We start from the raw sequence: 13,231 nt of genomic DNA on the forward strand, positions 1-13,231 counted from the left end.
GCAGTGCTGAATGATCCTGTTGAGCTCAGTAGTGCTGGTTGGTTTCCTGCTTCTCCACTGTTGGCCCCAAAAGCTTTGACTGGTTCATGGAGACCTCCAAGATTACTTTGAAAGTTTTCCTTCTTGTTCTTGTGCGAAGTTGCCTACCATTTTAGCAAATAGAGTGACTTTTGATTTTTAGGATGTATTGAAAAAGATCCTTTCATTTTTTATAGGTGCTGAACCTGTAGTGTTGTGTTGTGAACTCGAAGTTACCTTTTATTGTCCGCAGATTTTAAGAGGCATGCTAGGGATCTGTAGCCAGGAATTACCATTTGAAGGAAAGCTTAGCTTTTCTTCATCTGCAATGCATATTGTGCCCTCCTTTAAAAGGAAAACTTGCAGCCACTTGATTCTTTATGGAACATATGCGTTTCTTGGAGGCAGTAGGAATGATTTTAATGAGGCAAGGACACAATAATTTTGGATTTCCAAATTCAGGGCCACATCTGAAGTACCTGACAGTGGGTGATGTCTGTAAAAGTTGTTAAGATTGCTTTGTAAGAGATTCTGTCTAACTCTGTTCTTTAAATTTCTTTCCCATAATGCCTCCGGCAGTAGGAGACGACAAGTGTAGCTTCTGTTAAATGCAAAGGAAGGCAGGAGACTTTTAGAGTTGCAAGATAAATTTTATTAGAGAGATTTGGCATTATCTTACACTTTTAAAAATAATCTACATTACAACAATTAGAAGGTTCTCTCCTTGTATATGCTTGCTGAGAGCTCAATCATAAGACTGTTGGGATAGAGAATTTTTATTAGATACATTTTTGTATTTAGACCAAAGGTACTCATGGGATTTTATGTTCTAGTTTCTGGGGAATAGAAGCTGAGGGTTTCTTGTAAATTGATCTGCAATTTGGTTAGTTAAAACTGTTCTGAATGGGTTTACATAACTGTGCCAGTCTTCGAACATCGGTGGTGCTAACAGAACTGAACTGAACTGAGCTGATATTAGCATAACATTTCTAGCATAATTACACTTATGTGTGCCTGTATGCTGTGTAGTTGAATAACTGTGATACTTGGAGACCAAGCGTTACAAAAGGCTAGGTGAAAATGGGTTTGTACACATAGCAGTGTGAGTGCCTGTGAATGCAGGTGTATTTAGAGGTGAATTTTGTTTGCAGTTATTGATGCACAAGCCTGAGAAGCAGCCATGTATTAAAGGTGCGTATGTACATGCAAAAGGGACAGAAGACACTTGGAGAAAAACCCAAACTGAGATGTTTTGCTTGAATTTCAGTCTAGAGCTGGATTTTTCAGACTGTCAAGCATTTTCCTGTGTAATCCAGGACATGACAGGAGGCTGCAATCGCAATCAATAACCTTGTTAGTAGGGGTAAGGGGCTAAAGGTCTACTGTGCCCTGAATATGAACCACAAAATTCTAATACCTTTTTCCATATCAACCTGTCTTAGAGCACTGAAGTGGGGAAAGAAGAAGGATTGCAGTGCAGATGGGTGGAAGAGGAATGCAGTACAGTGTGTGTGTGGTATAGCCCGCTCAGGGAAACCTGCTCCATTTTCTCACAAATATCCTCACTGATTTGTGGAATATGGGAAAGAACAACATTTTCTTCTTCCCTGTCACTCTCCACTAAATTCTGGAGAGGTGCTGTTACACTACAGTCAAGAGTCTGACATGTTTCTAGTCCCACCATATGAAGGATGATGGTTGAATGTAGATATTAGAATGGATATTAACATGGACTCTGCTTTCATTAAAGAATGGTAGCAAACATATGGGAACAGTGCCGTCTCTTGATCCAAGTAGACATATTTCAGTAGGTAATTGGAAATACCGGCATTCATACTCCCCTTTATTAAAAAGACATTATATTTGTTCCTACTGCATGGAAATAAGATGTTGCTTCTCTGTGTGACAGAGGAGATGGTTCTGCTCCATGCAGCAATTTCCCTGCCCTACCTGCCCAGGAAGTAAAGAGAAGGCTGGAGTTTGAAATGGAAATATTACCACTGCAGAAGGACAGTTACCCTAATACACATGACTATGTGAGATTCTGTAATAAGGTGTCTGACAGTGACTGGGAACCACAGCATATGACCTAGCTGGTGCTTCCCTGGCAATGGATAAAGCACAGGGTAAAAAGAAATACCCACCTGTTCTATGCATGGAGGAGCTGTTTTGAGCTGAGTTTCTAGCTATCCTGAAAGCGTAGGATGGCTGATGAGGCAACACTTGCACACAATTGATTGTAGACTATTAACCTGTGCTCAGAAATCGATATTCACTTAACACCACATTTTAACAGGCAAAGGCAGTACAAAATAACAGCAGTTACACAGTGCACACATTTAAATTCAGAATAAAAAGGTCATGAAATAGAGCTTGGCAGAGGAGGAGATTGGGCAGGCAGGGTGGAAGGGGACAATGACAACCTGAATATGTGGAGAGGTACAAGGTAGTTGCAGCTCCCAGAGATTTGTGCAACTGACTATCCCAGTGGTTTTGTGGTCAATACAGCTTCAATGAGCTATATGCATTCTCTAAGCATCACTTAGAAGGTTCCTCCTGCGGCCAGGCAAGATTATCCTTTGCTTGATAAGACCAAATTTACTGGGGTTGAGCACAGAAATCCATCTTAACCCACAAAACCCAAGTCTGTTGCTAGCCACGATAATGGATGATATTTGTATCTACCTATTTTGCAAGGGGCAAAACAGAAAGAAGCAAGAATATATACATTGTAGTATCGTGGCCTTGATCTGGGATGGTTGTTTTTCATATACGTGCAAGAATGGATTTGAAAAGGGAACTGAAAGTAATCCAGAACTGGTGTTTACCAGGAACTTTATGTGTATGTCTATTGAGCTTTACTTGCAACCCACCCTGGAGTATGGACTTCCAGACTTCAGGATGGTATGTTGTACTCGATGTCTTGATAGGCTTGAGGAGTGGACCCATGTGACCCTCATGAAGTTCAGCCAGGCCAAGTGCACCTGGGTTGGGACAATCCCTAAGATCAATACAGACAGAGGGATGAAGGCATTGAGAGCAGCCCTGTGGAAAAGGACTTGGGGTTACTGATGGATGAAAAATTAGATATGAGCCAGCAATGCGCACCTGCAGCCCAGAAAGCCGTACCATATCCTGGGCTACATAAACAGAAGCGTGGTCAGCAGGTCAAGGGAGGTGATTCTCCCCCTCTACCCTACCCCACCCCACCTGGAGTCCTGCGTCCAGCCCTGAGGTGCCCAGCACAAGACAGGCATGGCCCTGATGGAGAGGGTCCAGAGGAGGGTCATGAAAATGATGAGAGGGCTGGAACACCTCTCCTATGAAGAAAGGCTGAGGCAGTTGGGCTTGTTCAGCCAGGAGAAGAGAAGGCTTCAGGGAGACCTTATTGTGGCCTTTCTATATATAAAGGGGGATCGTGAGAAAGACAGTGAGAGACTTTTTACCAGGGCCTGTAATGACAGGACAAGGAGCAACGGTTCTAAACTGAAAGAGGGTAGGTTTAGATTGGACATAAGGAAGAAATTCTTTACTCTGAGGCTGGTGAGACACTGGAACAAGTGGCCCAGAGAAGTTGTGGATGCCCCAACCCTATAAGTGTTGAAGGTCAGGTGGGATGAGGCTTTGAGGAACCTGGTCTAGTGAAAGATGTCCCTGTCAATGGCAGGGGGGTTGGAGTAGACAATCTTTAAAGGTCCCCTCCAACCCAAGCCATTCAATGATTGAGGCTGAGGCACATGCCTGAGGAAGGGTTCCAGAACATGGGGTGGTAGGACACACTGTGTCAGGTCCCCCCCTGCAGTCAGAAACAGAACCCTGTACAAGTTCTGACAGAACTTGGATCCTTGTTTTAAAATATTGTTCTGGACTATCAGCGTGATGCTTACTCAAAATGCTGACATGGCAGAAGCAGTGGTGGGTACCATATCTGCAGAGCCCAGGGCAAACTAACTGGGGCAAAGTGGGGCACAAGTTGCAGGGAGGTTTTCGGTGACTGCCATTCTGGGTTAAGGCTGTTCCATTCATCTTTTTGGGAAGTCTTCTGTTTCCCAAAGGTAAACCATTAGTGGGAGGTGCCTGGATATGGAATTAGATTAATAATATGGGAAGGAAAGATGCCATTTGCACCAAGTTAACACGGGCTCAACAACAGGGGCAGGAACAGAGCCAGAGACGGCCAAGAAATAGCAGCTCCAGAATATACAGAGGAGGCCATAGGCATACTGCTGTGTTCGGAGATGTCTCGCTGTGTCTTCCCTTCAGCCACCTAGGAAACAGAAAAGAGGAAAAAATCCCAGTTAGACACATTTATGCTCAAACGTCTGGATGCAGAGCCTCCAGTTCTGAGCACTAATGTGAGACTATACAAAACTCCTGTGGCCAGGCAGCACAGCCTCCTATTTCTGCTTGTCTCTCAAAGGAATAGCTCAAAGCGGTCCAGGATTCCACATGCACGTGATATCCCTCACTTTGATGTCCAAAATCGCCCATCCAGATCCAAGGTTCTTCAACTACTGTCTCTAGGCCGTGTGACTTGCTGCTTTGCAAAGGCAGCAAAGCAGTGCATACCTGGGACATTTCTGAAGCCAGAGATGTGCTGGCACTGTCTCCTTGGAAGCTTAGGGAGGACGAATAAAATAAGTCTTCCTGTCTCTCTAGAGTTGTCTGCTTCAGGTGCATTTGAGACCAAATGGTATTTTCTGCAAACAAAAGTAAAGCAAAAGTCTTATTGCGCTTTTCTTGTGCACACCTTGGAATCTAGTGAGCAGAAGCCCAGGGAAGCTATTTTAGGAAATGCACTCACAGGCTGTGTGACTTTGATTTAGAAAATACATATTCTGTGCTCAGTGAATGGCCTGTTAGTTTCTGGGTTTACTGGTGAGGTTGAGCAGACTGCAAAGCCAATTTGCACGGTACTTGAGGGTCTTTGGGTCCCTCTGGGACTTTCCCAGTTGTTTATTTTGTAAGGGGCAGGTAGTAGTATCTCAGATGGGATGTTTAGGTTGTAAGTGTATCTATACTGCTGGGTGTAAGGCTTATCTATACAGCAGGAGGTAGGTTTAAATAGTAATCGTTTATCTAATGATGCTGGTTTCTTTGATACCCTTTGGAAGCTTTTACAAGCATAAAATATTTAAATCTTATTAAGGTCTGTTGCTAAAATGCTAGGGAGATGAAAGAAATACAGACTTAGGATTGATTACATAGTTGCATGTAACAGGATTTTTGTAACTGCTATGCTGCTGAGTCTAATAACAGGGGCTGTGTCAGGAGCTACTTTATCCTGCCTGAGTGAGGGCCAAAGGTGAGGGGAGGTGGGCAACCCAAACCCCATAACCCTGGTGCACTGATGTGCTTACTCAGCAGCCTGTGGCTACAGCATGTCTGACCTCCCCTTGTGATTTTTTTTTTTTTTTTTTTTTTTTTTTTGCCAACCCCTTCATTTGAATGCTCTTTGGAAATAACTTTGTGGTGTTTGAGGTGAACAGAAGTGTTGCCAGAAGATACAGAAACACTTCTGAGAGCAGATCCAGGCTGGTCCCAGACGTTGGACAGGTGATCACGGAGACACTGCAGAAGAACTAGAAGAACTATACGCAAGAGCAATGCAAAGTAGGACCTCGAAATCAACAGGATATGAATTTCCCTACCCTGAGCTGTTTCTCTGTGGTATGATGGATGCTTACCAAGGCATTTGTTGTTCTCAAACATGCCGAGTATCTGGTCACACTTCTCCTTCTGGTTGCCGCTGCTCTCACATGTACACCACAGGGAGACCTCCACGCTGGCGTTACTGACATAGTTAGGTGTCATGGGTGTGCCTGTCCCAAACCCCCAGAAACTGGAATCAGGATTTACTTCATCAGATGAAAGAAGCATCACGAGTCCTGTTATACTTAAGGGAATGCTGCCCTAGAGGCAGAAGCCTTCCGTTGTGATATGCATGTTACACAGAAGAGGTCAGGAGCCCTGCAAGGTGACGCAGGCCTGGTGAATCTATGTAAAGTCTGCTGAGCTGTGAGAAAGTGTGGAGATTGCTACCCCGACTCAGGAAATCTGATGGTGAGGTATACTGATAACTGAAGCTGGTGCAAGCATTAGATTGAAGGATGTGCAGCATCTGCAAGGACTCAACTGCAGTACTTGCATACGGCAGCAAAAGGCACTCTTCTTGTGTAGCTGCAACACTGTATGGCCAAATACCTTTTGCCAAACAAATACTGCACACCTGTAGTGTGCCACTTGGTCAGAGTTCATTTAGCATAAAACCAGCAAAGACACCTGGAAAACGAGAAAGTATAGTGTAGATCTACAGCTTCTGAGCTATTGCTGCTCTTTACAGCTCTTCTTTTGAGCTACTCTGAAAAAGTATTAGCAGGCTGGCAGTGAATGTCTAAAACCAAGGACAACCTCCATTCTAATAGTTGGCAGTGCCAGGTTCTGGCTGGCTCTGAGAAGATAGTGTGTACAACAGTAACAAACCATCAGGAGTCTAAAAGGCAGAGAGGGAATGTCAGGTTTAACCGCTGCTGTGATGAGATATAACTCCCGCAGCAGGGATGACTTAGTTCATACAGGCCCAGAGTGCCCTGTTGGTCAGGTATTTAGAGCACTTTGCAACAGCTGATGATGCAAACAGGCGTTCAGAAATCTCAGGCAAGTGCTGCTGATTTGACAGCAGAAGATGGGACAAAGTAGAGGGATAAATGCCATGGAAGAGCTCTCTTTGGGCTGCATTAACCTCAGAAGCAAGAGGGAGCACTAGAGTCATATTCATTGGTATACTGAGCACTGTCTCCTGCAGGAGAGCAAGATGGTCCTTCACAGCATCAGAGTGTGCCTGCAAGTTTGTGGCCTGAAAGCATCCACCCTGTGTATTCCTGTGGATATCACTTACCAATCATGCCCATGTAAGCCTGCAGGCATGCAGCATGGCTGTGCTGAGAGCAACCATCTGGAGACATATCTGCAGGTTGACAATTTTGCTGGAAGTCAGCCAGTCGGGATCTGTAGGAAGGAAAATGAGACTATCAGTGTCTATGCTGTTTTCTTCTCTTGGCTAATGTCTGCTGCTGCTGGACCTACTTGCAGATATGGTCCTCTAAGCAGGAGTCCAGAAGCAAGAGGCAATTGGGTTTGGCGTTAGATTGGAAGGAACAGTCGGGGACAATAGTCTTCCGGCGCCGTTCTCCACAAAGTTCATCTTGACATGGACAGAATAGGATCCTTTTGGTGAAATCCTCAGGGACTTTCTCAAAGAAATTCCTTAGCCCTCTGTGGCATTTGCGACGGTCACACATGTCCTCGCTTCCCGCTCCCTTGGTGCAGATAGAGGCGTAGTCTGTGCGCAGACGAACACACTTCTTGCTCAGATTACAGACATGAGTTGCTTTCAGGCATGGATTTGTTGCATCTCCTGCTAACTGTGAGCCTATAAAGCCAAAAGAAACCCAGGAACAATGATGCAAGTCTCCAGAAGACTTTCTGTGTGGAAATAGGGGTAGCCCTTATTTGATGATCAGATTGGGAACATCAAAAAGAACAAAGAAAATTAGTCCTGCTATGTGCCTGTAGTATGTCATTGTAGTTATACTACTTAGAAAATCAGGGTTTTTTTTCTGTTTGTGTTAGGGAGTTTGCTTCAGAAAATGCATCATTGTGGGTTACTCCCTGTTTCATGGGCCTCAATCTGTGGCTGTATTTACACTTGGTAGGGGAGACAAATTTAGGCAGGTATCCAGAGCAGGCATTCCTCTGATTAAATGGGCCATTACCCCAAATTGTTCTTCTTAATAATTTTCAGCCCACGAAAAGATAAGAAAGGGCAGCATTATATCATGTAATCATTACAATCCTTACCTGATAACAGAGCTGCCAGTTTATTATAATCTGTCTTCCAGTGTTCTTCATTTGCTGGATTCTCATAGGGAGAGGCCTCCAAATTAAAATAACCTAGGCAAGATACAAGATATTTTATGCAGTGAGAGAAACGTTTTGTGAACAGCTTTCTTTTTTTTAAATTTTTTTTTTTTCCTCTTATTTGTCCCTGGCTGTTTCCTCAGGCTGGAGTTCAGAGATGCCCTGTCCTGCTCAAAGACAAATGCCAAGAATGGTTCTGCTGGAGATGCAAAGGTGTTACTGTGTAAAAACAGCAATTACATATTGTCATCAAATTTTCACTGGCTGGAATTTGGTCTATGTTGTCATTTGATTTTTCCTTTTTTTTCCTGCCTCAATACTAGTGAGGAGATGTGTAGCATGGGCAGTCTTTAGCGGGAAGCCAAGTAGAAGCATCCCACTGATGCTGGAAAGAAGCAGCGTGCTCAAGGATGCCATTGCAGTGTGTGTCATAATCACACATCCATTCTCAGTAATGGACAGACATTGACCATTTTGAGGTGATTTTCACAGCAGTCTCTCCTCACAGCACTAAATCTAACTGCCTCAGAGTAGCTACCTTTGTCTCTCAGGGTCCCTGGTGATTCTGAAGGCACTGTCCCAGACCAGATCAGTTTTCTCTGCTTATCAAACAGAGCAATAATGAATTCTCTTCTAGGAGCTGTGGTTCCAAAGTGATACCTGCAGTGTTGGGAAGTGGCCTTTTGCAGTTGTTTTCCAATGTGGGGCAGGGGTAAGCCTTACCAGTACCTTGTAAACTCATATTATTTCATCTCACCATCTGCCATGCTGGAGTGAACGGTCCAGAAAACACGTAAGCAGTGCTCCTGTCTCTTCATGCGCCGGTGACACTTGCAGTGCAGCAGAGAGCTGTTTCCGAGGTCTAGCTCTGCGTTTAGACACCTGACCCTACTATCATGATCCAGTGGAAGAAAGCGGGTCTGAGCCAGGGCGCAGTTTTCCAGGATCCTGTAGGTGGCATTGCAGGTAGAGTCCAAGAGGCACAACTGTTCTGCTGCTATGCAGTCGCTCCTCGGCAGAGCCAGGAGGTCTCCTGGACAGGTAGGGAAAAGATTGTTAGGATTGCAGCCCTGATGAATGCCACACAAGCACCTTGTCATTGCTCTGTGGGCATCCAATATTCAGTAAGGACTCCTCTCAGGAGGCAGAACTGCTGCGGGTCTTTCATATGGAGTAGTAAGGAACAAGAGCTGTCTCCATTTAGAAACAAAAGGATAAGTATTAATGTATGAAAGAGGTAACAAAAGGTTAAAGAAAAGTCTCAAACATAATTTTGTTTAATAAAACCTTTTTTTAAATCACCCTTAACTCTTTCAACTTGGCCAGGATCCGGGATGGCTCTGTATTTTATGGAGTAGTAAATCCCTGTGGAAACCTCAGGGTTGCTGAGCCTGCTTTGAAGAAGCTCTTCTATCTGGGTAATGAAAACCGCAGTGCAATAAGCACATAGTAACACCATACTGTGTGCTGTGAGTCAGCGCTGCTGCCATCGCTAAAGTATATGCTGGTCATTAAGAGATGAACTGAGAAAGCCATTTGTAGGGTGTAAAAACAACTACTTTACCGAACTTGGAAACTTAAGAATGCGTATTTTTTGCACAATAGAATAAATCCTTAATGTAAGATGCAAGTAGCTTCATACAGAAGTGCTGATATGCAATAAGTTTAAGTATTTAGAACCCAGTCTCTGAAATAGCTGCCAAAAATGCTGGGATGCAGGCTTGGTCTGCCAGCTTTCATCTGCCGGTTGATTGTGAACTCTGACTATATCTGTGTCTGTCTGTATTTGTGTAACACATGCAATGATTTTATATATATATACACACACACATATACATATGCACCACCTAGAGGAAGTACTAAATAGTCTCACTTTAACAATATAATCTTTGAAACTAGACTTCTTTTTCAGCTTTTAAAATTTTTATATGGACTGTTGTCTCCTAAGGGTAATATGGGGGCAATACTTAGCATTATGCTGTCACAGGTAGGTGGATTCAGTGTGTACTCTTCCTTCATTTCCGTAGTGTTTGAATCTGTGTTTACAGTACAAGTACAGTGAAGACCTGGAACAAGACTGGTAATGATATTTATATATAGGCTAGTCTGTTTCTTTCCTTTAGGACAATATTGCTTGGCTGATTTTAAGAAATGACTGTACTGAGCCTTACATCTACCTTCAGTGTTCTCTGGGTACATGATCTTACCGATCATTCTCTTATTCAGCAGGTGCAGTAGTAGCATTTCAGTCTGCCTTCACTACAGATCAGAAAAAAAAATCTTGGTACAGGTCACATGACCTGGTATATCACCTTCTCCATCGAATTTGTTCTCTCACTTCCTTCACTTCTGCTGCCTTCATCAGTTTATTTCCTGTAAGCAGTAGGCTGCATAATTCTATGTTAGTCTGCTTCTCAAACTTTCTACTTTTCCTACAGTCCAGTAATACTATCTAGGCATGCCTGTCTCACTTGTACAAATTTCTTTGCTTCTCTAGCAACTTACTGTACTTTCTTGTTCATCTGGCTGTTACGTAGAGACCATATGACTTTGTAAGCTCCCTGAAAAGCACGTATCTCATCAGAAATGCTTTGACCCTAGCACAGTGGGTTTTGGTTAGGCATTACACTTAGGCACAACCTTAATGAACGTTACGAGTGTGATCACATACTGTAGGGTTGCAATCAGTGCAAATTCCCAATAGCAAATTGGTCCGTTCTCTCCAGTAGCTTTTGGAACCCTAAACCGTGTGAACTGATCTGCTCTACCAGGCCAGACCAAAGTACCATCTCCCCCAGCATCCCACCTCCAACAGTGGCTTGCAGTAGCTGTTGTGGGAAGTTCATAAAAGGACAGGATGCTCTTTCTTAGCCTTAAGACTTCTGCTCAGCAAGCACCTGAGCTTGAAGTGACATTTTAAAAGCTTTAAAGTGGTATGATAGTTGCCAGGGTAAAGCAGAGCTGGGTGTAAGCGGATAGACTGTGTTTCTACCACAGGCCTGTACCAGATGCTTCAGGCAAAGATGCTGTAAACCTCAAATTTAACACAGTCCTCCTCTACAGACATCATTTAATAGCTATCCATTGTCTGAAGCCCTAATACTTGACAAGTTGTTTCATTTTTTAAAACCCATCTTAGTATTCCAGATAATAATGTGAACAAATGAGAAAGCTAATTCTTTCTTAGACCTATGGTCTAGGTTGCAGAACATGTTAAAGACGCATGTGTATGGGAGTCCTTCTGTAGTTTATTACCTTTTAACTTTTTTTTTAGTCAAGTCACAGACTATGATTATTTATACCTTAGAAAAAAGTGATAAGTAATACAATATCCCTTTCATCTTCCTTTTCGCTCCACATCCTGTCATATACATATATGTATTATCTTTATGCCCCTGGTGCACCATGCTGTTGAAAGAGAGGAGGATTGCAGAAGGAAATAACTGTGCTTAATAAAGGAAAGGTATCAAAGAAGCACTGGTATTTGGACATGGAAAATCATGGGAAATCTGCTGCAATCTTGTGGCTGCAAGTGCCACTGAGGTCTCAGCGCAACAGCCTGTTTTTATAGAAGTCATTGTAATATTCAGCAGCTGCAGCTTTTTCTGAGTGTGAAGCACTGACATCCCATAGCCAGGGTCTGGGAATGCTTCAGAGCAGTTCCATAATTTCTGTGTTTCTAGTCACATCAGCCATGAAGACTGCATAAGAGATGAACTGGAAAGAGGAATAATACTTTCTATCCTCGGCTTTTGTGACTTGGCAGTAGTAGAAGGCAGAGTAGAACAGCTGCATCTCTGCAGGAGCTCCTTGGACTGGTCTTTGCAAACTAAGCCTCATCTCAGAAAACTATCAGCTTGAAGCATTTCAGAGAGGGAGTGCGTGGAGGGCAGGTATCAAGAAAAGCGCTAAGCAGAGTCAGCGTGAGAGAGGTACAGCAAGGATCTGTTAAGGCAGGTCCAGCTAGAGCAGAAGCTCGCTTTGCCTTTCCTGCCGCGTTGAGGGATCGGCCCCTGGCGTGAGAGGAGCCCGGCGTCCGCCGTCCCCCCCCCTCGAGCCTTGCCTCCAGGACAACCGTTTCCCCTCCCTAGCGCGTCCCTCCACAGCCGCATTTGCAATTCACGTTTCAGCTCAAAGAAGCAGCACGCCTTTCCCGGTCCGAAAAGCGGGGTCCTCCGCGCCGCGTGTGCCCGGGGCAGCGGGGCGGCAGCCGGAGCCGGTGGTCGGGGAAAGGAGAGGCGGACAGCGGCCGGCAGCGCCGGGCTCGGGGGGCGCCGGCCGCCCGAACGCGAGCAGCGGGGGTCCCCGGCGCCGCCGCAGCCGCCCGCGGCGGGCGCGGGACGCGGGTGGCCCCCGGCGCGGCGGCGCGGACCCGCTCGCCGACGGAGGGACCGGGGACGCGCCGCCCTGCCCCGCCACGCTCCGCAGCCCGACCGAGCCCGGCGCCCGCCCCGCCCGCCGCCCCGCGCTCCGGGCGCTGTTACCGGCTCGGGAGAGGAGCAGCCCCAGGAGCAGGGCGAGCCCCATGCTGCCGCCCGGCGCCGGCGGTGGTCGCTCCGAGCGCTGGGGCCGCAGCTCACATGCTGCGCGCAGCCCGCCGGCGTGAGAGCGGCCGCGGCTCCGCTGGGCTCTGCGCGGCTCTGCGCGCCCGTCCGGCCCCGAGCGGCCCGCCCCGTCGCGCAGCGGGCGGCGAGCGCCGCCCCGCGGCCCGGCCCACCCCGGGGAGCCGGCCCGGGGCGGGGGGCGGCCGTCGGGCGGGCAGCGGGTGGGTGGCGGGGCGGGCGGAGCTGCGGGGCAGTCCCTTGCAGCCGCCCCCGGAGCGGCCGGGGGAGCTGCTGGGCCCCGCGACGCAGGCAGTGCGGGGACGTGCTTCCCGGGCAAGACCTGCAAGGACGTTACGAAAGGGGCGCTTTTGAAAGGAGTTGTGGAAGACTTCTGCTTGGTTTTCGATTCGCAGTACAACCCAGGACTGAGGGTGAAGCTGTGATTGCTCAGTGCGGAGCGCCCTCGGGGGTGTGCTTTGATAAAAGAAAGTAAGTCTTAAACGGAGGGAGTGTTCTTGGAGGGGACAGACGCCGGCTACCTTTTGAATAAGTGATCTCGGTGCTTCTTTGGTCTGCAGGAGAGATGGGTGAACCTCTGGCTCCTTCCTTTTGGCTTTATCGTGAAGGGTCTTGTTTCAGTATCTTACCCGTTGCTGGCTCTGCCTAGATTGAGCTATATGTCTGTATCCAGGCTAAGCAACGCATTTCTGAGTCTCCGCCTGGCGTTTAGGCAGCTGTGCTTCTTTTTT

The 13,231-nt window shown here is 46.3% G+C and overlaps 1 protein-coding gene across 1 annotated transcript; it reads right to left on the reverse strand.

Moving 5' to 3' along the window:
- Positions 1-651: 651 nt before the first annotated feature.
- GFRA3 (GDNF family receptor alpha 3) lies at positions 652-12,607 on the reverse strand. The gene is made up of 8 exons (XM_075103060.1): positions 12,423-12,607; positions 8,696-8,971; positions 7,879-7,971; positions 7,105-7,450; positions 6,917-7,026; positions 5,706-5,840; positions 4,588-4,718; positions 652-4,285 (listed from the first exon to the last, which is right to left on the reverse strand). The coding sequence occupies exons 1-8, from the start codon at positions 12,463-12,465 to the stop codon at positions 4,151-4,153; spliced, it is 1,269 nt and encodes a 422-aa protein (XP_074959161.1). The 5' UTR covers positions 12,466-12,607; the 3' UTR covers positions 652-4,150.
- Positions 12,608-13,231: the final 624 nt, after the last annotated feature.

Source organism: Phalacrocorax aristotelis, chromosome 8 (assembly GCF_949628215.1).
Source record: "Phalacrocorax aristotelis chromosome 8, bGulAri2.1, whole genome shotgun sequence".
Taxonomy (NCBI): domain Eukaryota; kingdom Metazoa; phylum Chordata; class Aves; order Suliformes; family Phalacrocoracidae; genus Phalacrocorax; species Phalacrocorax aristotelis.

Bases quoted from the DNA above. Each gene is read 5' to 3' on its own strand.
- GFRA3 (XM_075103060.1), bottom strand. From the start codon at position 12,465: ATGGGGCTCGCCCTGCTCCTGGGGCTGCTCCTCTCCCGAGCCG. The intron at 7,972-8,695 runs GTGAGATGAAAT...TATCTTGCCTAG, and splicing joins TCACTCCAGCATGGCAGATG to GTTATTTTAATTTGGAGGCC. The intron at 5,841-6,916 runs GTAAGTGATATC...GGTTTGGGACAG, and splicing joins GGCTTACATGGGCATGATTG to GCACACCCATGACACCTAAC.